The following is a 24,526-nucleotide window of genomic DNA, read 5'->3' as shown; positions in this document are numbered from 1 at the left end:
TTATTTTTCATCTTTAGAATTATCTTTTAATCTATTTTTCACCATTTAGTATTCTGGCTATTGATGTATTCATCTAGTGATTAATAAATAAAGTATTCATTTATTAATGTTACAGAAGGTTAGGTCTTCTACTTGCTAGATTATCATTAATAAAGAATTAGGTTTGTGCTCTCAATAAGTCTGGGTTCTAGACTTCTGAAAAACTAGAAAGTTAATTGCATGTGACATAAGTTGTAGTTGGCTTGCCCGTGCATGTCATTCACATGTAACATCAACAGATGAGTCACATGCATTGCACAATAATTCTAACACTTGTTTTTTATTGCTCTCCTGAAATATGGACATACCCTTTATTATTTACTGTAAATTGTGAATTCACAATGGCTTAACCATCAGTGTCTGTGTGCTGCTTATGTTATGTTTTTAATGTAAATAATGAGAGCTATGTCCTATCCTTACCAACATATGGTTGTCTAAGTCAGGTGGGGCTGGTCTTCTATATTCTGTGGTCAAGAGGGCAGCTTGAGTATCTATTTGATCTCTTGTTTCCAGCGGTCAGGTAATTGATGGTTTTCATTCCTGCATCAGTCAGGAATTGACAGGATGCTAGGAACCTCATCTTTTTTGTTTGTTTGTTTGTTTTGGTGAGTGAAGAAATATACAAAGAAGATGGCTTCTCTCTAGAGATGTCTTTTCCTTTAGCACTCAGGTTTACTTGTTTGAAAAAGAAAAGAGCACGTATTGGGTTACCGTACTGTAAAAATAGAAATTTGTTGGACGAATGTGTAAATTGAATCGTAACTGTTGTCAGCTATTTCTCTGATCTTAGTCATGTATATTAAAAATTCAGAGAATTTAAAATCCTGCTGCAACCTTAAAACCTTCTGCCTCATGCATTTCTGAGGTCAGGTGCACAAGGCCATCCTGCAGGTGTTGAACCCAAGGCAGAGGCAGGTAGCCCATTCCCAGCACACTCCTGGCAGCTCAGCCTTCTTGCAGCATTTCCCCAGCATCAGCCCTGCCATGCCTGTCTCTCCTGTGGTGCATGGTGGAATATGAAATACAGCAGAGGAAACAGAGTTTGGAAGCAGACTTTTCTGTTTTACTACCTTGTGAACATATCTGAAATTTTATTGTGATATCCCATGTTGTACTAAAGACTGTAAGCTTAACAGAATGATTATATGAATGTCTTCAGTACAGGGAATCCTGTAAATCAGGGGCAGTATTTTAACATGCTTCTTGTGCCATGGTCTGAGGAGCATGTTAGCAACCAAAATACCAACAGAGAAGGGGCAAGGTGGGGCAGGGCAAAGTCTGTGTTCTCAAAATCACTTATGGATGCTGCAGATAGGAACCTACTGACTAACACTAAATAATCTGTTTGAAGTAAAAAAGAGAAGGAAGGCAAGCCAGCATGTTTGAGGGAACCTGCCAGAGAAAATACCTAAGGATGAATCTTTCTAGCATAACATGGCATTATGTTGTTAAATGCATGATTTTTCATAACCTACTTCCAAAATGTAAGGCTAAAGGCATAATGTCTCATTTAGTAAATTTTCTTTGCTTTACTCTTGTGGTTCAAGTAAAGTTCTCCCTGGTGGTTTGAACATATGATGAAAGAAGGGGAAGGGCTGTAGATATAAAAATGCAAAGGAGGTGAAGCAGTGCAGATGGGATGGTAGCTGAATGGCCGCCAGAAAAAACAATCTTCAAGAAATAAGACTAAATAATCAGGCAGCAAAGAAATCTTGGTGAAATAGAAAAGCTCCTTCAGAGGTGTTTCTTGCTGTTACCAATGCCCCATGAATAGACTTAGTTGTCTGTGAACACAGTCAGGTGATTGCAGCTGGTTAGAAATATCCCTGTATATGTGATTTTCCACAGTGCTATGGGTACTACATCTATACAAAATAAACATAGCAAACTGGTTATTTTCTTTATAAATGTTTTTAATCATGGTAAAGTTCCAGCAAGATAACATTATTAAAGAAGTTGAGAATGTGTTTGATTTTACAAGGCTGAACTGATGTAAAAGCAAAGAGAGAAAGAAAGCCAGATTAGCAGAATCTCAGAACTCATAAAAATTGGTCAGCACATTTACAAAATCAAGCTCTTACAATTCATCTATACAAAATAAACATATAATACTGGCTATTTGCTTTAATAAATAATAGTAAAAAAGAACTTTTAGTTTTAGTGAAGACATATTTCTTTGACTACAGTACGCACAGTTTTTTAGTAATGGGGGAAAAAAAGACAATCATTCTGCCCATTATATATGTGGGATAGCTTGAATCCAGTAAATTTTTACACTAGCCCTTTCTCTTGAATAAATTAGACCTGTGTGTGCATAGCTAATAAACAAATAAGGGGGGAATGAATTAATACCTAATAACTAAAAAATAAATAAGGGGGGAATCGTAAATGGGAAACTTTAAAGAAAGGGTGTTAAGTTAAATGTAAAAGTGGAAAAGCAGTTCCTTAGGGATACTTAATTTTATCTGAGCAGTTCAGATTCTCTAGATTAAAAAAAAATGTCAAAACTTTTCAACTGAATGTGGACATATCATAAGCTTCTTACCTAGTTGATATCTTCAGTTTTTCTTGAACTCAGAATCAAAGGTAAATTGCAAAAGGTCTGTTTCTGTTCTTTAGGGTACCCTCTGGTCTCCTTGTCATGTTTAAATCTGAAAATTTTCTATTTCATTTTTGAAAAGAGGCTTTTGCCTGCACAATTTTTTAATGCAATGCATAATCCTGAACACAATTGTTGTTGCTTTTTTCTGTAGGATTGTGGAAAAGGGTTACTACAGTGAACGAGATGCTGCTGATGCTGTAAAGCAAATCCTGGAGGCAGTTGCTGTGAGTATCATCTAGCATCATATGCTCATCACCCAATCTTTCACCTATAATCACTCAATATTTACATGTGAAAGATGCAGAATTCACTGGAGACAGTTCACACAAGTTCCGTCCTATAATTAGTTTTGCAGTGATTTTTCTTAAGGGAGTGGCACTTAAAGGGGCAGGAAGTGACTTTGGATAACAGTCAACAATAGATCTAATGCTATAAATTATCACTTACAGTGGAGTATGTGCTCTATCCAACCTCAAAAACCCGTAGAGTTCAGCACACATAATTTTAGCCCAAAGGTAATTTGAAATCACCGGCATTTGTGTAGTCTTTCATTTATTTTTTTCACAGAGTGCATAACAGTAATTTATTTGAGATCTTGAACAAAAAGGAGTGCATCATTTTTCCTCTCAACTTAAAAATGTAATGAATTGGCCAGCCACATTAGTTAAAATAAAGAGATACAAGAATCTGAGTTAGAGACTCCTGCTGAATATTCCCATGAAAGTAGTTAGATTTCACTTGCAGTTGTTGCCTGAAGATCACCCATCACAATTTTTACCACTATGCAAGAACATTTATACAAAAAAAGCACATTGCAAGGAACTTTGGACTACTGGAAAAGCATGGATTACAACATATCTAACCAAAGTTCAATTTTCACTACTCTTCAAATTGCATTTATGTACAAAGAATGTCAGTAATACTGAGAGAGATCAGAATAAAGCTTGGAGCCACTATTTTGCATCCTTCCAAATATACTGTCTTTTGCTATTTTGTGTGATTGTGTACAACATTTCACATTCTTTTCCTTAGAGAAAGGTATAAAGATTTTTGAGAAATGAAGGCTTCTAGTGTCCATATACAATATTTCTGTACAGTATCCACAATTCTCAGACACTTGAAGCTCTTCCATTCAATTTCACACCAAATGTTCACTAAATCAGCAGTCACAAGCTGGGAAAGTACTTAAGAAATTAATTTGTCAACATCTAGTCTATGTGCTAGCACTGATCACTTCCAGTTCAGAAGAGAGGCAACATGATGGACAAGAAAAAAAATGGTTCATCTGGGACACTTGGAACATTTCAGACAAATAATAAGAGGACATTTTAGTTTGTCAAAGTAAGATGTTAGCAAGGCCTAAGTAGAGATAAGTTAGTAAAAATTTTGCCTTCTGCTGTGCTTGGCAGTCATATTTCAGAGCCAGCAGGAGATTTTTTTGATTTTATCCAGTGGCACTCTGGTTATATGCAGCAGATGTTTAGGGCGAAGCAGCCAGGTAGACTGTGAAGATCTTGGAGCAGAAATAAGTGCTCAGAGGTATGGAAATAGTGCAGATGGGATATAGCTGACTTTGGGTGTATTTCTAGGCTGTCAGACTTTTCAAAGAGAAAATGAGCTGTTGATCACATGGGAAAAAGAGAGGTCAACCTGAAGGGCTCTTCTGAAGGATAGCAGTGGTAAGGCAGGATCTGTACAGATCATCCACAGAGATGCAGTGTTGAATGAGCTGTCTGTAGGAGAAGATTGGTGGTGATGATTGATCTCTGTGGAAGTTACTTAGAGGTGAGGAAAAGTTCATATGGTTACTGGAATAATACAGTTATTCAGAAGGAAAAAGCTCATGGGCGTATTTACCTGGGATGGGAAAGAAATACTTCATTGTGAACAACTTGTACAAGTCATGGTTTGTAAGTCTGCTCACATTAAATAAGATGTGACAACTGTTTTTTATGGCGATAACCAACCACCCTACAAGATCATGCTGTTCACTTCATGCTACTTGCTGAATGATCTGAGGCCAAGTCACTCCCATCCAAAGTAACCTAAATTATGTATTCAAGTTTAATGCACACCATGAAGCATTTGTATCAACTTCTTAAAATTGGGTCAGATACCATTTTATGACAATTATTTTCTTCCTGTCAAAATGCCCCAGTTGAAATGGCTATAATTTGTTTATCATTCTTTTGCAAAAATTATGATTAAGTTTTGCTGAAAGATGTTTCAGATGGTGTTTCAGCTTTTTTTCTAAATCCAGGAAGCAGATGAAGTTCTTCAGCTTCTAATTATTGTAATAGCTTGGTTAAAATAAATGGAACAGTGAAGTACAAAAGCTAAAAAGCTGACCCTTTTGTAAGCATGCAATAATTTGGATTTTTGTATCTCCTTGTACTAGATCATTACCTAGGATGGACTGTATTGACTTTTGCTCTTAGAGCTGGCCCTGAAAATGTAAACCAAAGCTCTGAAAGTGCAGTTTTGCTCTTGGTTTCACTGCAGCCTGTGCTGCAATGAATACTGTGGCAGACTGTGGCTGTAAACTTGTCAGAATGGCATCTATGAGCAGAATGGGACTTAGAAATTGGAAAATACTGCTGCAGGGGAGTAGTATTTCTAGTCTGTACTTACAGCAGGTCATTAACATGAAGAGGTATTATGTCTTCATTTAGTAAAGGTTATTTAAGATTTCTAAAGGTTTTAATAAAAATTGTAAGGTAATTAGTCCAAATGGAATGGTACTCTTAAAATAATAATCCCATAGAACTTCTAGGTATATCTGTTTCTTGAAATATCTGAGTACCTGTAAACCTAGCTCTAGCTGTCTGACCAAGAATTCAGCAAGCAGAGTCAGAGAAAATTAATCTTAATCATCTAGGTCATAAACCAAAATAAATATAGCAGACATCACTCTTCCCAAAAAGAGAGAAAATAAAAATACCAGTGTTAAAGGTCACCACATCCATGGTGACCTTCTCCTTCTCGTAATTTTTTTTTCTGCTGGTTAGATGTGATCCCATGTTCCCAGTCCATGACTGTATTTGCCCCTAGTGGGAAAATATTACCGTTTTTTCTCTCTTCCATACACACCCTTGCCTTTTTCATTATTATTCCACTGTCTTTCAGTCTAGGAGGTGTCTTCATTTATAAGATAAAAGGCTTGTACAAAACTAAGGCAAACAATGTTCATCTTTCCAGCTCTTTTGCTGGATGGTCATAAGATGTAGAGAGGTTTTGTTGCTACCAATTGTCTCAAGAGAGGCTGAATTTCATTCCTGAGACAGGATGTGTTTGAGGGAAATGTCTTGGCACATCATTGTCCTTTGTCTCCTTAAAGTTGCAGTGTGGTTTTCTTGCATGCTTATTCTGGTGGCAGTTTTTTTGTATTGTGTAATTAATTAGTTAATTAATTTCTGTACACCTGTGCCTTGAGGCCAGAAATTTCACGGCCTGACTTGCAGAATGCATTACTGATGTATGGAATTAAAATAATTCTTGAAGTATTGTTAAGAAAAAGATAGTTACACATGTCTTCTGTAAGACACATCTACTTTTTAGCTGGTCAAACTTAAGAAAAGTGGACTGATTTTTATTTTTTTTTTAAATAATGTACTTTCAAAATCTTGTCACTAAAACACATTTTCCTTCTTGCTTACTCTTCATTGGTGTCAAAGTGATAGGTTTCTTTTCATTAGATTTAAATTTGAAATTATTTTTTTAAAGTTTACTTTTTGTAATGGGGTAGTTACTAGCATACCTTCCATATGTAATTTTTAACTCATCCAGCAATCATTTACATTGACTTTCCATCATATTTTATAATAGCTTGCTTTCTTATGACTGAGCATTATATTGCCTACATAGGAACATTTTCCTGAAGTTATGTATGGGGCCCTGTCTCTTTTAATTTCTGCTTTTCATTTCAGTTTTTTACCACTTCTTCATTGTATGCCTGCACTTCTATTCAGTTCTTTGTCAGCTTAAATGGACAGGAAGCATGCTGAATTCTCAGCTGTGACTTGAAAGACTGAGGACACTTAGCCACTTGCAGGACCGGGAGGGTAAATCTATGTTAAAGGTTTCTATTCATTTCAGTTAAATTTGATTTGTCTAATAATGACAATAGGAAAGAACCTACCACAAACGTGCAGCTAGCAAGTGTATTTTACAGAACCTGAAGCACTGTTGTGTCTAACAACTAGACCTTAGACCAAACAAGGTAATTAGATGTCTAAAGAGTGGCTGAGACCCAAGAGAATTTATTAAATATTTCGGGGTTTTGGCATTCCAAGGAAAGTGGACATTAAATAAGGAAAAGCTTTTGGGTTATGTATAAAATCATTGAATTAATGCTTCCTAGAGGGAGAGGAGACCAAAGGATGTTATTTTTAGCTATGAGGTGAAGTTAACTAGGGTGTAAACATCACAGATTTCTGAAATCTTGAACAAGGCAAATGTGTTCTATTGTCAATAAATAATTAGCCAGACCTAGGAAGGGTGTTAGCAAACTAAGTCTGTTGAGCCAAAAATAAAATGTAGAAAATTAAGTTTAATTCCACAAAAGAGAATGGCAGGGGTGTCTAAGTGTTACAACACATCATAAAAACCTGTAAAAAGTAGTAACAAAATCTGGGAATACTGTATGTAAGAATGGGAATCTTATGAATGTTATAGATAGTGAAAAATAGACTTCCTCTCTTTAGAGGATTTTGCCAGCTAGCTTGCTGCTGATTCAGGAGTTGTGACTGGAAAACTCCTACTAACATAACTTTTCTCAGCACCAGTCTTTGATCTCCAATGCCCTTCTGTCACAAAACCTTATTCAGTGTGCTGCCTGCCTGTCTGGCTAATCTCTTACTAGCTGTGATCCATGAAGGAAGTCCAGAAGAGCTGGTACAAAACTGTATGTTTCTGGGGTTCTTCATAGTAGCTGCTAGTGTTAGCTGCTGGTATCTCATATAACCCTCCTGTTGCCAAGAAGAGGACATTTCTCAACTGCAGGTCTACTATACTGCAGTTAATGTCCAATGCAGCAAAAAGTCGGGGTCGTGTTTTTCTAAGTCATTATAGTATTAAACGATGCTTTCATTCAAGTAAGTTGTTTGAGCCAGTTGATTTTTATTCCAGGACGCTGACATCTATGGAGAAATTGTTGTCTAAGAACTAATTAAGGACTCAAGGCAGATGGGCAGTTTGGTCATACTTTTGTTAATAAGATGGGTTTTTGAATTTATTGTGTGAAGACAGTGCTGACCCAGTCCAAAGGCTGGATCTGTCTGACTAAATTATCTCTGGGGCAGTGCATGGCAATGGCCTGGTCTTCCCCTTTACAGGGGGAATGGCCTGGCACAGGAAACAAGCTCCATGCCAACGATGAACATGAGTCTGAGTCTTGGCTTCAGGCAGCCACCCATTTCTCTCAAATATGTTACTGGGCAAACCATTAGCAAATAATAAAATACAGTTTAAGGTAAAAGAATGCTTTTATTCTAGACTTTTGCCTGCTAATACTCCCTTTTCATTACATTTTTTATTGTATACATTAGAAGTACAAACTGTCATGCAGGGACATGGCATCCAAATATCTGTCCCTGTATAATGTTAATAGTGTACAGTCTGTAACTACAGAATATTCATGTCACTTCGGAGGCCTGGTAGGGTTTTGAGGGCTTCTGAGCTGGGGAGGCTTCTAAAGCATTCTGAAAACCTTGTATACTGTGTAGAAACTGTAAAACAGAAGCAATTGTTTGCTACAGTAGTGGTGAAGAAGGGCTCAAGGAAGATCCCATTGGAGACTGAGGAAGTCTTGCCTCAGAAGTTGCCCTTGGAGAAATATCAGAGTAAAAAACCACCCAGTTGTGCATGAATAGATAGTGAAAAAATGCTACCTGGTGCTGAGGAAGTGTCACCAGTAATTGCTGCTCTTCATGCAAAGCATTGATCCTTAAGAGTGGCAACTGTGTGGACAGATATTGCATTATTTCTGTAAGGGCTCCAAGGCATCTGGTTAAATGTGACATTAAATTTCCTGGAAGTTTTTTAAGGTTTGAGGAAACTTATGGAGATTTAATGAGGTTTCAAGAAACCAGTGTAGAGAGAAGTGCCTGTGTACAGGAAGCCTCCCCACTGCCCCCTGTGCAGACACCAGCCAAGCAACAGGATCAGCTCCAGTCCCTGCAGTAACCTATCAGGCAGAAAATTCCTTCCCCAGGGAACAGGTACAGTGTAACAGTACCTTTGCAAAAGTTGCTGCTTTATTCACAAAGATTTGCTGAAGCCTAAGTAGGCACATCCTTTAGCTCTACTCACCCACAGGGCTGTGATTTTTTTCTCTCCCAAGCCTGCAAACCTAAGCAAGATCAGGCTTGGATCCCTGTGTCTTGCTGTTCCTGCCTCAGTAATCATGATACATTGATTGTTCAGAAGTAAATTGTGAAATGGCATACGTTTGCAAAAAAAATTGTTCAATAGTACTATTATGGCCTTCTGCAATTTTTGGTGCCCAATTTCATAGTACTGGACTGACTAGATAGCAAGTTGTCAGCAAAATAGATATTTAAGAAATCACATTTTTTCGTTAGGTAATGTGGAAACTTACCTGAATCTCAGTGCTGATGATTTGAAGAACTGGTGGCAGAATTTCTGCTTTATTTGAGGGAGATTTCTTACATGCCAAGGGGATGGCATGAGCTAAGCTTGACTGACATCAATCACTCTTGAACAGGGATGTAATTGTTTATCAGCCCTTGTTTCAGATAAGTGGCTCCATTTCTGTGACCCTGACAGCATGAGTGATACAAGATTCCTTTGAGTGCATGATGGTGCATATTCCTTCATGAACCAGAAATAAGGAGAGAGGATACATGTAAGAAACCTGGTGTTACTCTGATTCTGTTAAGGGGTGATCAGGGTTTTTTAAGGAGCATCAGCCTTCCAGAATGTAGAATGCGTTTTTCCAAATACCCTGCTCAGCTGAGTCCACCTGATAAAGAGCAATCGCAAGGCTCCAGGGAGACATTATAGCATCCTTCCATCCAGTACCTGAAGGGGGCCTCCAGGAAAGCTGGAGAGGGACTTTTTACAAGGGCGTGGGAGTGACAGGTCAAGGAGTAATGGTTTTAGGGTGGAAGAGGGTAGATTGCAGGTAACTCTGTAATCTAAGTAAAGGACCAGATGTTGGGCCTGTTTTCTGGTGCCCCTGTCAAGCAGAACAGCGCTCTAAGCACACTGTTAGACATTAGGAAGAAATTCTTTACAGTGTGATGAGACACTTGAAGAGGTTGTCCAGGGAAGTTGTGGATATGTTATCCCTGGAAATGTTGAAGACCAAACTGGATGGGGCTTTGAGCAACCTCATCTAGTGGGAGGCCATGCAGGGGGGTTGGAACTATTGTGCAAAATTTAGCAACTGTAGAGCTAGGTGACATAAAATATCATGGTTGCAAATAGTTTCTTTCTTTTGCATCTGACTGTTCTTGCTTCACTGATGTTCTTATGTCTTTTTATGTGAAGCATTGATGCATATTTTTATATTGTTATATAGAACTTTGAAAGGCGTGCACTAAAAAACCTCTTGTTTAAAGCCTTAAAAAAAAGTCCTTCATTTAAAAATCAAGATTTAAGCTATAACTCCATTATGATGTGATAAAATGTACTATGGAACATATATAAATCCAGTTCTCCAAATGGTGCAGCACAGTGATGCCATGTACTCTTTATGCAGCTTCAGGCTTTTGCAGAGAACAGGACAGAACAGGCTGCTGTAGCTCACATGAGTGTTAGTTCATACTCCAGCAGCTAAAATTATCTATGTCATGATGAGCCATCTTGGATGTAGCAGCACAACTGGCTGTTTTCAGTACATCTGTAATGAATGCTGTGTTTATTCCATTCAAATGCAGCAAACCACAGCAGCTGAAGTTTTGTTGATGACAGCAGACATAATACTCTTAATAAGTAAGAGATGTTTTCACTGTTTTGAAGACTATATCAGCTTTTCTGTGCCAGCATTATTCTCTGCAAGGATTTTGTATGTGTGGTTGTCAAGGACGACAAGACAGTCAAAAGTAAATCTGAAAAAAACCTAAAAGCTCCAGTCTCTAGTAAGCTCTGGATCCCCTAATAAGATAGTGTGAACAAAAATCTATTTACGTGCAGAGAAGCCAACTCAAAGACAAAATCTTAAGTACTTTACCTTCAAATGCATATACAGTCACTGATCAAGGACCAACTCCAGTGTGTCACTTTTGAATATAAAACAAGTATTTCCAACCCTATATGTTTTTTGAGCTTGTTTCCATATGAGACTGGTGCTGTCCTGTGCTCGGTCATTACAAATGTTATCGGTGGAGGTGTGTAGGCTGCCATTTTCCTAGGCTGAATTTCAAAGTAGGTGGCTGTAGGGGATCCCCTGCTTATCCACAATACAGACCTGCTTCCTTTTTAGTCTTTTCTCCATCTCTGCTAGTGCTCTGGAGAAAGCAGCAGACTAAAGCAGGTATGTACCTGAAGTGTCTGTTTCAGGAACTCATGGATGATACTTATAGTTGTGCTTAAGTCATATGAATGTTTAAAGTTTAAATATATATTATGAAGGTACCTTCCAAACTATCAGGTAAGGTTAGCAGAAGAGTCATATAGCTGGGATAATATTGCTGCCAGAGCATTTCTTGAAAAGTAGCTACTAAAATAGCCAGTAAAGCATGTCTCTTTTGGAGTTCTTTTTAAGGTCTGTTGCAGGTAACTCTGTAATCTAAGTAAAGGACCAGATGTTGGGCCTGTTTTCTGGTGCCCCTGTCAAGCAGAACAGCGCTCTAAGCACACTGTTTACCTCACATCACACATCAGGCTTTGGAGGTGATGGGCAGCAGTGTGGTTTTGGCAGGCTGGTCTGTGCTTCTGTTGTCCTTACCACCAAATGGATGTGTAAGACATCCCTCCTGGGCTGCACGTTTTCCTGTGCTCCAGCACACTGCCAGCTTTCCCATGAAACAAATGCCAGAGCCAGCTGGATTTGGGTAGGCTTAGATCTGTAATTTGGCTAACTCTATCTTCCCTAGAAAGGCTTTAATCTATGAAAGTGAAGATTCATGAAATGCTACCACCCCTCAGTTTTAATGTACTCAGTCCAATATACTTAGACTGTTACACAAAATGGTCATGTGGCTTTTAAAAGTAAATTATTAATCTCTTAGTATATTACCTTTTTCTTACTGTTCTTTCTCTTTTTTTCTATAGAGAATTTTTCTTTCTTTTTTTTCTTAGAATTGGTTTTGTGCATGAAGTACAGGACAGTGTACCTAAATAGTGCCTGTTTGAAAGCTTTCTGGCAGTTTTCAATCTGATTGATGTGTTAAAACCCATAGAGTTGAGCTGAGCAAGAAAAATTCAGTTCTTTAGTATGGCAGGGCACAGCAAAAGAGCTGAAGAGAACTAATTCACTGGGCTGTTGTTTTCAAACACTAAAAATCTTCCTCAGAGAGCCTGGATTTGTTTCAGACCTGTGTCCAATATGTTGCCTGCACAGTAAGGGTCTTGGGCTAAAATCGTTTCATGCAGCTTTGGAAACATAAGTAGAAATTACATGGATCAAATAAGGCAGGTCTTTATGCTTCCTTGCTGGCTGTTCCATCAACCATCATAAGAACAAAAGCAGTCTTCATAGCCCTTCCCCGAAGAAGGAAGCTAAAATCATCCCTTACACAGCCCCTTCCAGAAATGTAATCTGAGGCCAGAGGTGATGAAAAGAGCCTGGCAGCCTTTCAAATGTGAGATCCTTAAGACCCCAGAGTGCCTGCAAAAACCTACATGTGAAAAAATGGTGTGAAGAGCACTGCAGTCACAGAAGGAACTGGAGACCTGTTCATGACTGGCCTTCTTGTCTGCGGTTCTTGTTGTCCTGATGTAGCTTAATGCTATTGTGTTAATATTGCAGCACTCAAGGAACATGTCAACATAGGCATATGGGACCTTATAGTCAGAATGCCTGGCTAATTTTCATTGTGTGGTTTCACTAAATTACGATTTAGTAATGTATGGCAGCCAATGGATAATGTGCAATTAGATAGCTCTGAAATCCTCTATGCTTTTCTTCATACCTGTCCCAGGCAAATGCCACTCATATAATTTGCAGTTTATGGCACAATTAATGTTTTTCAAAGTGAAGGATATTATTGCTTTAACTACTGATTTGCATGGGTTTTGTCCACTGGCAGAAGTTATATCCCTAGTTTGCCTTCTAGCCCTAGTCATGTTTGCTGGTATCCCTGTTGCAGTAGACCAGAAAGAAGAGCCAGCAAATCAAATGTTATACACAGTGAAATGGCAGTCTCTACCCTTGGCTATTATTTGGCCACAAGAAAAGGTGGCCAAAGGCTTTTTCTACCCTCACTACAGAGTTTTATTTAGATGTGAAGTTCAAATCACAAAAGCTTTAAAGAGCTTGTTTTCTTAAAGAAAGTGGGAAATAACAATAGACATTACATTAAGGCAAGAAGGAGTTTCTGTGCACCATTGCACCTCTATGCAGGTGCATACTGTCACTGACTGTACAGCCATAGCCTTAGCAAGGTGAAGAAATTTTCAGGGGGCCTTAAAAGGACATTTTGCCACTGACGCCTTTTATTGGGGCAGGCAGCTCTGATTAAACTTGTGATAGTTTTAATCTAACATAGTCTTGGTATTTAAAGATAACTGTTGTAGTAAATATGTGAATCAGTTTGCTTTAAACACATGGAAATGTACTTCGAACCTGACTTGGCCATTCTTCCTTGTGATCTAGCATGGGTCTTCTTTTATTGCATTTTCCCTTCATTCTGTGTTATTTTTTTTTTTTTTCCTAATCAGCGGAACATTGCTAACAATCAGTACCCTAGTGTTTCTTCTAATAGGTAATGCACTTAGTTTAGTAGGTCGATTAATTTAGGTGCTTGTTCTATTCCCTAAGCATCAACACAGACTTGGAACTTACATTTTCATTAACTTGGAAAATTGTATAATACAATTTAGCAGTATAGCTCCATTTTTTATTTCAAGTAAGTCTGCTCAGACCAAAGCATTCTGCATGTTAAACAAATGAGCCTGCTTAAATACAGTATTAGAATTAATTTATTTAAAATGTTGTTTGTATGGCATTTAATTAAGCTTCCTTACCCTATTTCAACACAAAGAGGGAAAATCTGTGTTGGAAAACAGGTGTGCTGTGGAGGGTGTGCACATTCCTTGCCTTGTTTGAAAAATGAGGTGCCACCAAGCAGCGGCTCCACAATGTCCCACTGCCCACTTCTGTGTGGCTTTCTGGGGTGAACTTGCTTCCTCCAGGAAGAAGTTCCATATGCTAGGAGCAGCAGCATTCATATTGTCATATTGGGACAGTCAAGTAATTCAAGACAGGCAACTAATTGAGGACTGGAGACTCAATTTTCCCCTGTTGGTTAGTAGAAAAGAAGTCTTGAATCCTTCATCTTCCCAGATTTAAAACAAGACAAAAAACCTCTGAAAGACTGATAATGTGCTCCATGTTCTTCATGGAGGTAACTATTGCTTTGGCCTTGACTAGGAGAATAAAAGCTATTTGTTAACCACAGTCTATCTCCTCTCATTGCAGAAAAGGTCAGAAGATGGTATATTTTAATAGGCTGTGCAACAGTGTAGCACAGTACACTGAACATTAAAGTTCTTCAAATGTATTTCTGCCTCAACCTCTGTTGTGACAGCATTTTTTTACCTGGGGTTTGCCTTGAGAAGACAGTATTCTTAAAGAAAATAGTGTCTTCAGATATGGCTGGAAAACACCAAATACAAATGTCCTGCAGCCATTTACAAAAAAATTAGCTCTTCTTGGCTGTTAAAATAAAAAAACTCTTTTTAGTATTTGGTTTTTCGGTATTTTGCTTTTGGCATTTCTCCTGGAAAGAAGTAGCTTGTCATGAGGAAAATACTGAGACAGACATCATTGCAGATTCACAATTTCTAATGTGCAGTACCCAGAGAAGTATATTCAGTCTTTCAGATTTACTAAGTATAGCCCCAAGTGTCAGGTTACGACAGGCTTTGGCTGAAGCACCGAGAGATGTCTCAAATGCAGAAGTCCTTACAGATTCTGGGTGCTGTCCTGAATTTTAGAATGCTATGGTTTTGGCAAGCTAAGTTTCCTAACCAGACTTAAGAATTTTGTTAAATCATTGTGGCATACTTGGTTCACGAGTAGTTTTACTACAGGAGTTGATCCCCCTGGATTTCATAAAAAGTTAAGCAAAGGGAAGCAAGATGCTCTGAACAGGGGGATGCAACTCTATATGCCCTCTCACCAATCACCAACCAAAGCAAATAAAGGCTCAAATAAAGGATTTTTTTAGAAGATGTATGACAGAGGAGAGCTCCTGAAGTGTGATACTTTTATAGCTGATGCAGTATCCACATCGTTGTGTGACCTATCCATTTGTTTTTATAACTCTGTGTAACAAACTAACCATGGCACAGGCAGCCATCCAGTGTCTTCTCCAAAGATGATCACAGCTTAACAAACAGAGTCTTACAATACTGGTGGAGAAAGTTGTCCCTCAGCTGTAGCAGGGGCTGATGTGCAGCACCAGATACAAAAGCACAGTTCCATATGGAAGTGTTACTGTGGCATTCTTAATTTCCCCTAATATATAACAGGTTAAATGCATGCACTTGCTTCTAAGAAAAATGCATCTGGTTTAACTCAGTTTGTGTACTGTGTGCTGGTATATGTTTATATGCATACAGGCATCCATGTAACTTGCTAGCTTTTAACTTAACATTGGTTTCTCTCAGTAGGCTCTGTAGTACTTTTTTGCATGGAAAATAATCAGATTTTGCCCATAGTTTATATGCATACTGTTGCAATTCTGTGTTAAAAGTCTTCCAAAGCCCAGGATAAGATAGCTTAAAGAGAGTGGCAGTTAAGATAATTAAGGCTATCAAAGAGGTAACTGCAGTAATTGTCAGCTTAAGAGTGGAAAATACTGGCATTTTCATAGGTAATATTGTTTAGTTATTCCTGCTAAAGCTTATATTTGATGGTGTGAAAATGCCTGAAAGTCTCCATTTCCTTGTTTGGAAATATCATTGGTTTATCTAAAAATGTTCTGTCTTTGTTTAATAAGGTTTGTCTAAATTTAGTTACTGTAATCTCTGCAAGCTGACAGAATTTGAGGGCTGACTGCGTGTAACTACCAACTGAAGTGGCAGACTTTCTGAAGCTAAAACATAGGCATGCATTACATAAGAGCACAGATTTTACTGTGACTCCGTCCCTCATCCATGTGGGTCACCAGAGCTGCACTGAAGTCACTGGGGCAAATACAGTCATTGTTTGGCCTTGTTGACTCACAGTTTGGAAAAAAGTACCCCTGATTCGGCAAGGATGCTGCCTTTTGGAGCCCAGGAAAGATGCTCAAATATGAAATTGAGCCTTTTGCTTCCATCTTCACCATAGTTCTTGTTTAGATAGTTTTCCTTTGCAGTGTTGCCATTGTAGATGTATCTTCTCACAGAGTGATGATCTGTGATTATTAGACCTGTTAGCTTTTTGCTCCTGAATTCCTGTTGGAAACCTGCTATCAGCCAGTGATTAAGTAAAAGCTGTGGGGTTTTATTCCTTCTCCATCTCTATCATTCTAAATGTTTATCTTCTGTCTCGAGAAACAACAGTTTTTTCCCCTCCAACCCTACAAATTTTATTAAGTTAATAAGCCTGTATGTATAGGGACATGAGCTTCACGGTGAATAGATTTATTACTGATCATAGAATCATTTAATCATAGAATCATTGAATGGCCTAGGTTGGAAGGGACCTCAGAGGTCATATATTCTGACCACCCTGCCATGGGTTAGGGATGGCTCTCATCTAGACAAGGTTGCACAAAGCCTCATCCAGCTCCGGCCTTGAACGCTTCCAAGGAGGGGGCATCCACAACTGCTCTGGGCAATCTGTTCCAGAGTCTCCCTACCCTTGCACTGAAGAACTTCTTCCTAAGAGCCAATCTAAACCTATTCTCCTTCAGTTTAAATCCATTTCCCCTTGTTGGATTGGATGGGCCCTTGAGCAACCTGATCTAATGGAAAGTGTTCCTGCCAATTCAGGAGGGTTGGAAGTAGATGATCTTTAAGGTCTCTTCCAACCCTAGCAATTCTATGATATGAATCTATGATGTTGTTAAACAGCACTGGACCCCAAAAAGACCCCTGGGGAAATTTACTTGTAACTGGTCTCCACCTGGACATGGAGCCATTGATCACAACTCAAGTGCAACCTTCTAGCAAGCTCCTTGTCCACTGAATGGTCCATCCATCAAAACCTATGTCTCTCCATCTTGGAGGCAAGGGTGTCATGTGAGACAATGTTAAATAGCTTGGAGAAGTCCAGATAGATGTCAGTTGCTCTTCCCATACCCACCAGAGCTGTAACTCTGTTGTAGAAGGCCACCATATTCATCAGGTGCAATTTGCCCTTAGTGAAGCCATTCTGGCTGTAAACGATCATCTCATTCTTTTTCATGTGCCCTAGTAGAGTTGCCAGGAGGATTTCCTCCATGATTTTACCTGGCACGGAGGTGAGGCTGGCTGTTCTGTACTTCCCTGGGTTTTCTTTGCTCCCTTTTTTAAAAATGGGGGTTATGATTCCTCATTTCCAACCTGTGGGAGCTTCTCCATACTGCCATGACTTCTCAAACATGAATGCTAGTGGCCTAATAATTTTAGCCACCAGTTCCTTCAAGACCTGTGGATGTGTCTCATGGAGTCCCATGGACTTGTGCACTTTCAGGTTCTCTATTCCTGGATCTCATCTTCACTTACTCTGGGTGGCTGTTCACTGTCCCTGACCTAGCCATTGCCTTCTGTGACTTGGGTGGTGTGGCTCAAGTGGTTACTGGAGGAGACTAAAGCAAAGAAGTCATTGAGTACTTCAGCCTTCTTTATATCCTCAGTATCCCTCAGGAGACCTGAACCTGATTTCTACTTTTCTGGGAGAACTCCAATCCCAGATAAAATTGCAGGGACCCATGTTCAAGGTAAAATCATAAAAAATGGGACAAATTCTCCACATCACTCAGCTGGACCGTATTTAAAATACGGCATCCTACTTACTTATTTTCCTTGACAAAAGGAAAAAAAAGTAGACATAATAGCTCAGCCATGTGCCTGTTTTGGCATGTGGTTTAACAACAGCCTTGTGCAGTAGCATCTCTATAAGAGTAACTTCCCTGCTGTATCCAAGAACTTCATTTGTCAGTTGCAAAAATGGCATCACACTAGGAGTTCAACTTGTGCACCTATTTTGGTGTATAAACATACCTTAGTCTCTCTTCTCTTCTTGCATTTCCATCTAATCACTCTCCACCCGTGTGCTTCACAATATTGTACAGATGTCCATTACAGGAATGATTACTACTCTTGAGAGAATTTGGTATTTTACAAAACCCAGTAGACATGCCAATAATGAATACTGTTCACCTCTAGCAGTCACATGAAACTATTTATTTTTGCTGTGCAAGTAAAATGAGAGAGCTGTGTGTGTTACAGGATGTGTTGTCAAGATGCTGAAAGATGAATAAAGATGGATGGGAGTTGGAACTTAAAACATATCTTGGTAGTTTATCTGGGTAGTAGATGCAGTGCAGAGCATGTGAGAGACCTGAGCAGAAGATGGACAGGTCAGTGTACTAGTAGAGAAGATTGGCAGGCCCTCAGATGAGCAAGCAAATACAGTTGCCTTCACTAGATAGTACTGTGGGATGAAAAATGGGAGAGAAAATGAAAAAAGGTACCTTGAAACTGGTTTAAAAAAAAAAATAGAAGGAAAGATGGATTATAGGCAGTCTATCGTGCAGCAAAATTGCAGGGGCTAAGTTGAAGAATGTTAGTTATCTGAAAATACAAATGAAAGTAGAAGAATGTTCATAAACTGGAGACTGCCTCAGACAAGATGGTACAGAAGCTGAGCCTTGTAGTCTTCAGTGCTATCTACCAGAAGTCTGATTGAAACATATGTTTGTCTGTATTCTTTGAGCCTCACAGATTGAGAGACCTCATTTTCAGCAGTAACTTTACTTTTTATCACTTGCTCCAGAGCTCTGAGATCTCTTTGCTCCATATTCCTCCTTGAACTGGAGCTAGCAGCCCTTTAAATCATTCTCCTTTGACAGGTTGTTAACAGCCCTGTAGGCCAAGCTGTTCTTGCTTAACAAAAGACATTACTCATCTAAAATTCTTCCAGTGCAGCTAGGCAGTCAGGAAGTCATTTCCACTTACTTGTTTGAAGAATTTTGTGTATAGTTTGTGTTTGAAGAATTGTGTGATGCTTTTGGCTGAGCAGAGATGCACATGCTGGCAAGCAATTAATTGAGGGTAATACTTAAATAAGAATGCAGTTTTCATTTCCACATCAATGGTGGAACACAGTCCTCCTGGCTCTTCCTTTCTCTTTTGGTTTCTTAGTTCCAACATCAAGTGGGTTTGGGTTTTGTTTTTTTTTTTTGTGGTTTGTTTTTTTTTTAAGATGAAGAGAGCACTGAGAGACCATGAGAGAGCTGTAGTAGACTTCTCTGGGTTTGACTGTAACTTTTGTGTTGCAAAAGCATGGAAGAGTGGGACACTTGGCAGATCTAGACTGTCTGCAAGGTGTACCTTAAGCAAGAATTTTCCTGAAGCATGCTATTGCTTCCAGAAATTATGCATTGTTTTCCTTCCTCGCTTCAGAATAGAAGTGTGTATTTGTCATGGTGCTACAAGGCTGGGAGCAGCCCAAGTTAGCTATACCACTGCTATGATTTAATGTAATGGCACCTGGAAAACTGAGGTTGGCCTTTGTATTGCATGGTCTGAGGCTCGGCTTTAGTGGGTGAATAAATGGAAACACTTCTGTGTGAGTAGACCTTGAGGGCAGTGCTATTTAGAACTGTGTTTTGTAAAAAGTCTACCACAGAAGTAAAAATAAAAATGAAACAGTGAACTAGAGTTTAGGCAGTCCTTTCCTCAATTTAACATCAATATTAGGCTTAGCATGTAGACCAAGTTTCACAATTTAAGGAAAGCAGTATAGTTAACCCACAACAGCATCTGTGTGTTACTTATGCATAAATAGGAATTCAGATGCAATTCTCATTAGATACAATGATACAGTAACAATTACAGATTTTTATATGTGTAGTTCTGGGAAAGAGCTTCACAGATGAGCAAAAGAAATTTCACCTTCCTTCGTTGGTTTGTTACCCTGAAACCTCACCACCAAAAGAACTGTTAATTCTGACCTTACCAAAAACATGCACGTGAGGCTTTCTGTGCCTTGCTGTGGTCACACATGTCCTTCATACAAAATTTCAATAATTTGGTCTTACTAGCGCTTCACTACTTTAATTATGAGGTCTCTGTGGATGCAAGTAAACTCTCTCGGGTCACTCTCTGTCAGCAATGCCAAGTATTCATGCCGTAAAACTGTGTAGGCCTCAAAACTTAAGTGCCCGGTTTTAGATTGCCTGGTGAGATTATTCTTTGGTTTAACTAACAAGCAGTTTTGATCACTGCTAATTTACCCAGAACTGTTCTAAAAATTGGTACAGTGTAGGCAATTGAGTTTTGGCACCCAGTATCACTCCTTGGCATGGGTTAATTTACTAGTATTACTGTACTGTAAAGGCAGCACTAAATCACCTTATTCTTCAAATGCAAGTAGAATACACTTTAACCTATCCACTTAAGAGTTGCATTATTTTATGAAATATCGTTCCTAGGAAGGCAGAGAAATTAATCAAAAGACATGAAATGTAGTTCTTTGATTAGAATATTACGAAAAATTAAATTATTACAAGAAAATTAAAATAAGTGGCATAAAATGAAGAGACATGCACCTGTGACTAATAAGGGACTATATTATGGCCTGGCATGGTTTAACAATGGTCCAACAATTAAACTGAATGACAGATGCTCTTTATTAATCCCCCTCCCCTCCCTGATAAAGGAAAGAGAGAGACTAAGGGAGAGAGACTTATGGGTTGGAAACTAAACTACACAGCTTTAATGAAACAGTAATGATAAAAAGGCAAAAATTACTAAATATATAAAAATATACAGGAAAACTGATACCGTGTTCCTCCCCCTCTACCCCAGTAACTCTCACGTCAGCACTGAGGCTGCAGGGCAGCCCTGGGAAAGTCCAGGCTGGACTCCTGGAGTTGGCAGCAGTCGGGAACTGGAGGCAGGAACACACAGATATGGGCTGGCATGGATTCCTGGGAGCACAGGAATGGGTGGAATCGTCCCAGGATGCCGAAGCAAACAGGGATGGGTGAAGAAGGGGAAGCAGGAGGGGGTTTGATCCTCATGATCCCTCAGATTTATACTGAGTATGACGTGTATGGGACGGAATACTCTGTTTGCTCAATTCTGGCATCTATCTTGTCCGTTCCTCCCCAAAGGAGGGATTCAGGTGTGACCTTTTTACTCCTTCTCTCCTTCCGTAGGGCAAAATGCTGAGCTGAGCAGTGTCCTTGGCTCTGCATCCCAGTCTCTAGCTGTAACTATAAACATCGAGTGTTAGCAGTCTCAGAAGCAGACAGTGTCTGAGAAACATGCTGATAATTTCAGCAAGTGCAGCTACTTACAAGAAACTTAGCTGAAAGCAAAATTACAAGTCAGAAAATCACCTTTATCTTGGCCCAAACTAGGGCAAGGCTCCATTACAAATATACTAGATTTGTGGTTTGCAAATCTCTGTAGTTAGCAGAACCTAACACTGTGAGGAATAGTTTGCCATCAGCTAAATGGCACTCTTATGCTGGAAGTTACAGGGGCCTGAGGCAGCACTATGTATCATTGAGAGCAGCTTTAGTTCTTACTAGATTTTTGTTTTTCATTTGTACTTTCATAATTTCCTAATGGCAAAACCAAAGATGTTACTAGCTTGCAAAAACATGCTTTGATTTTTGGTAGCGTCCTTGGAATACAGAATCTATTTTGGCTACAGTGATGTTGCTGGAGTGTCTATTCTATACAGGGCTACCAGATTGATAAAATGCCTTCTGCAGATTTATGACATCAGCTTAAAGAATAAAACCTGGTTTTTCAAAATTCCTCTCTGATTCCTTTCAAGTTTGTTATAGAAGGATTAATTTTCAAAGGCATATTGAGTGGATTTACAATCTTTGGAAGTTCTTTTTAGCTCGGTCTTAAAATGATTGCATCTCTAATAATTTTAAAGAATTTTTCATGTTTTAAAGTTAATTAAAATACTTGTTCAGGGATTTTTTCCTATTTGTTTATAAAGTGACTGTGGTCAATAAATTAAAAATTATGCTGAAGACAGGAAGTGAGTAGAACAACATGGTGGTGATGTAATGTGCACATAATTCTTTCTGTCTTCAGACCACTATACAAACCTCAGCACATTTTAGAGGGTTGTAGGAGCTACTCAACTGAAATAAGCTGAGCAAAGAGGTTCTGTGTGTTGTGCAAAACTACAGAAGAAGTGGGTGCTGGTGCTGTTCATGGGGATTTCTTAGCTGTCCTGTTATTTTTCTTTTGCATCTCCTCATTATGGAGGGGAAAAAACAGTGTAATGCACTTCATCTGCTCTGACAGATCAAATTACACATGTTAAGTAAGTTCTTACCAATTTTATGGCATTACCCTGCATCTAGTATTATGGCACTTTAGAACTGAATCAGAAATTTATGGTTTTTTACAAAATCACATGTATCTTTCACCTTTTTCTTTTGCTAGGGGACAAGGGCAGGCACTCAGTGGGTCCCCAGTACCTGTGGGGAAGGTTCCCCTTCACAAGAGTCCTGGGCAATTGCAGAAAGAAAAACAGCATCTTTGTCTTTTGCTCCCCAGACATGCAGAAAAAAAAAATTTAAAAAGAGTGGCTATATGAGTAGCATCATTAATGAATGGTAATTCTTCAATGACTTCAGAAAGTCTGCAAGTGGCCAGATCTTCTGGATGGATTCAAGAAGCCACAATAGCAAAGCTCTTCTGCCTACCCTGGTGCTCTGGTCTACTTACAGTTTAAGAGAACAATTTCATGCCCCTGTGAACACTTAGCTCTGCAGAAAGCACATTTGGGATCTGCGTGGGAAAGTGTGTGTGATATCCCCTCCTACATGTATCACGTTTTACAGAAATGCCTGTGCATGATCTCCTGTGATCACACCTGGTTAGTGTCATCATCTTTAGGGCTCTTTCACTCTTCTAAAAGCAGGATCATTCAAAACATAAAACTTTTTCCAAATGTTAAAAAAAAATTAAAATGGGGACATTACAGTTAAAACTTTATATAGTCTGCTTACTTTGGAATTTCCCTTCTGAGCAATCATAAATTTGAATATACTAGACCAGCAAAGAAAATGACCAGATTTAGATTTATGTGTCTATACTGCTGCATTTCTTCATACCTTTTTATAATACAGAGTTATTATCTGAAGTCATAAATCAAATTAGTTGTTTTAATGCATACTTTTAGAAAATGCAAAGGCAAATATTCTTTGTTCCACTAAAACAAATATTCCATTAAGTGAGTTTAACTACTTAGTAAAGTTTTATGAAAGTATTTGCCAGTAGATGAAGTATGGAGTATAAATATATAGTATATATAGTATAAAGTCAGTATATGAAGAAGTAGTCATACAGAACTACTCCAGTTTAATGGAACAACCAGTAAAAGTAGAACAAGTGCAAAGAATAGGCATTCTGCAGGATGTTTGGAGAAGCTTTAATTATTAAATACCTTTCTGAGACCCCACTGTCTTGTTATTGAGATATAGAAATCTAAAAGGTGATGAAATATATCCAGAAAATAAATCAATAATGGTTTTGTCTTTTGCATAGATAAAATTTTCTTCTATTCATTCAGTCTCGAAGCCAATATGACACGGTAAAAGAATAGTGATAGAGAGATTTTCTTGTATATGTAACTTGATTTCACACTTTGGTTCCTGTGGAGCTGGATTCTGACACTATCACTGACAGTGTCTTTTATAGCTCTTTAAGCATGAATTCTCAGATTTGCTTCTGCAAAACTTTTCAAAACAAGCTCTGCATTTCCCATTTTAGTTTCAGAGTTTCAGTAATTGTTTTCAATTTTGTAAAAACAAAAACAAAAACCAAAACCAACAAACAAAAACCCAACCAACCAACCAAAGAAAAAAACCCAAAATTCAAACCAAAAAACCCCACCACACACACTGTAATTGTTTAGACTGCAATTGTTTAGACATGCAAGAGGCATGCACTATTCCATTACCAGCAGAAATCAAACTATCTGGGTCCCAAAACAGAAGCATACAAGATTTCAGGTCCTGTATGCATTCCATGTTACCTGCTGCCTGAGAGATGAATGGAAGCACAAAACCAGACTGCTCATAGTGGCAGAATTATTGTGCTTTTAACTAAAGACTAAATTCATTGAAGTAGTAGAGTTTTACAGGGACTTCAGTGGGGACAACACAGTTTCAATAACAGATTGTTATGTATTCCTATTCCCCTTTTGCACTTGTCACTCAGACTCCTAAAACACAGCTTATGTGTCACAGCATTTTTAAAGATGCTGAAGCTGAGATGCAGAGAAACAGCATTGTTTGCTCCAGGGTAAGACTTCAGTATCTCCAGGTCACATATCACATCCATGTATCAGTCTGTAACTTTTCTAAAATTACTGGTTGTGTGATGTATAAATCAGCTGATATATTCAGATTATAACAGGGTATAGGCACTCACTAACAAACTCCCAAGCCACTTCTGGTCCAAAGTCTAACCCAACGTAGAGTGTATCACTGACTGTACATTTTGAATGATGCATATCCATTTCTACAGACTAATATCTGTGCTTAATGATTATTTTAGAAGCAAATTATATAGAGACTG

The 24,526-nt window shown here is 38.6% G+C and overlaps 1 protein-coding gene across 1 annotated transcript in view; it reads left to right on the top strand.

Annotated features, from left to right (window-relative positions):
- Positions 1 to 24,526, top strand: part of CAMK4 (calcium/calmodulin dependent protein kinase IV) — a 138,447-nt gene that overhangs the window by 89,054 nt on the left and 24,867 nt on the right. Inside the window, exon 5 of the mRNA XM_030467581.1 lies at positions 2,793 to 2,865. Within this exon, the coding sequence (XP_030323441.1) occupies positions 2,793 to 2,865 (73 nt within the window). The remainder of the gene's footprint in view (positions 1 to 2,792; positions 2,866 to 24,526) is intronic.

Source organism: Calypte anna, chromosome Z (genome assembly GCF_003957555.1).
Source record: "Calypte anna isolate BGI_N300 chromosome Z, bCalAnn1_v1.p, whole genome shotgun sequence".
Lineage (NCBI taxonomy): Eukaryota > Metazoa > Chordata > Aves > Apodiformes > Trochilidae > Calypte > Calypte anna.
This window is presented reverse-complemented; position numbering and strand designations above follow the sequence as displayed.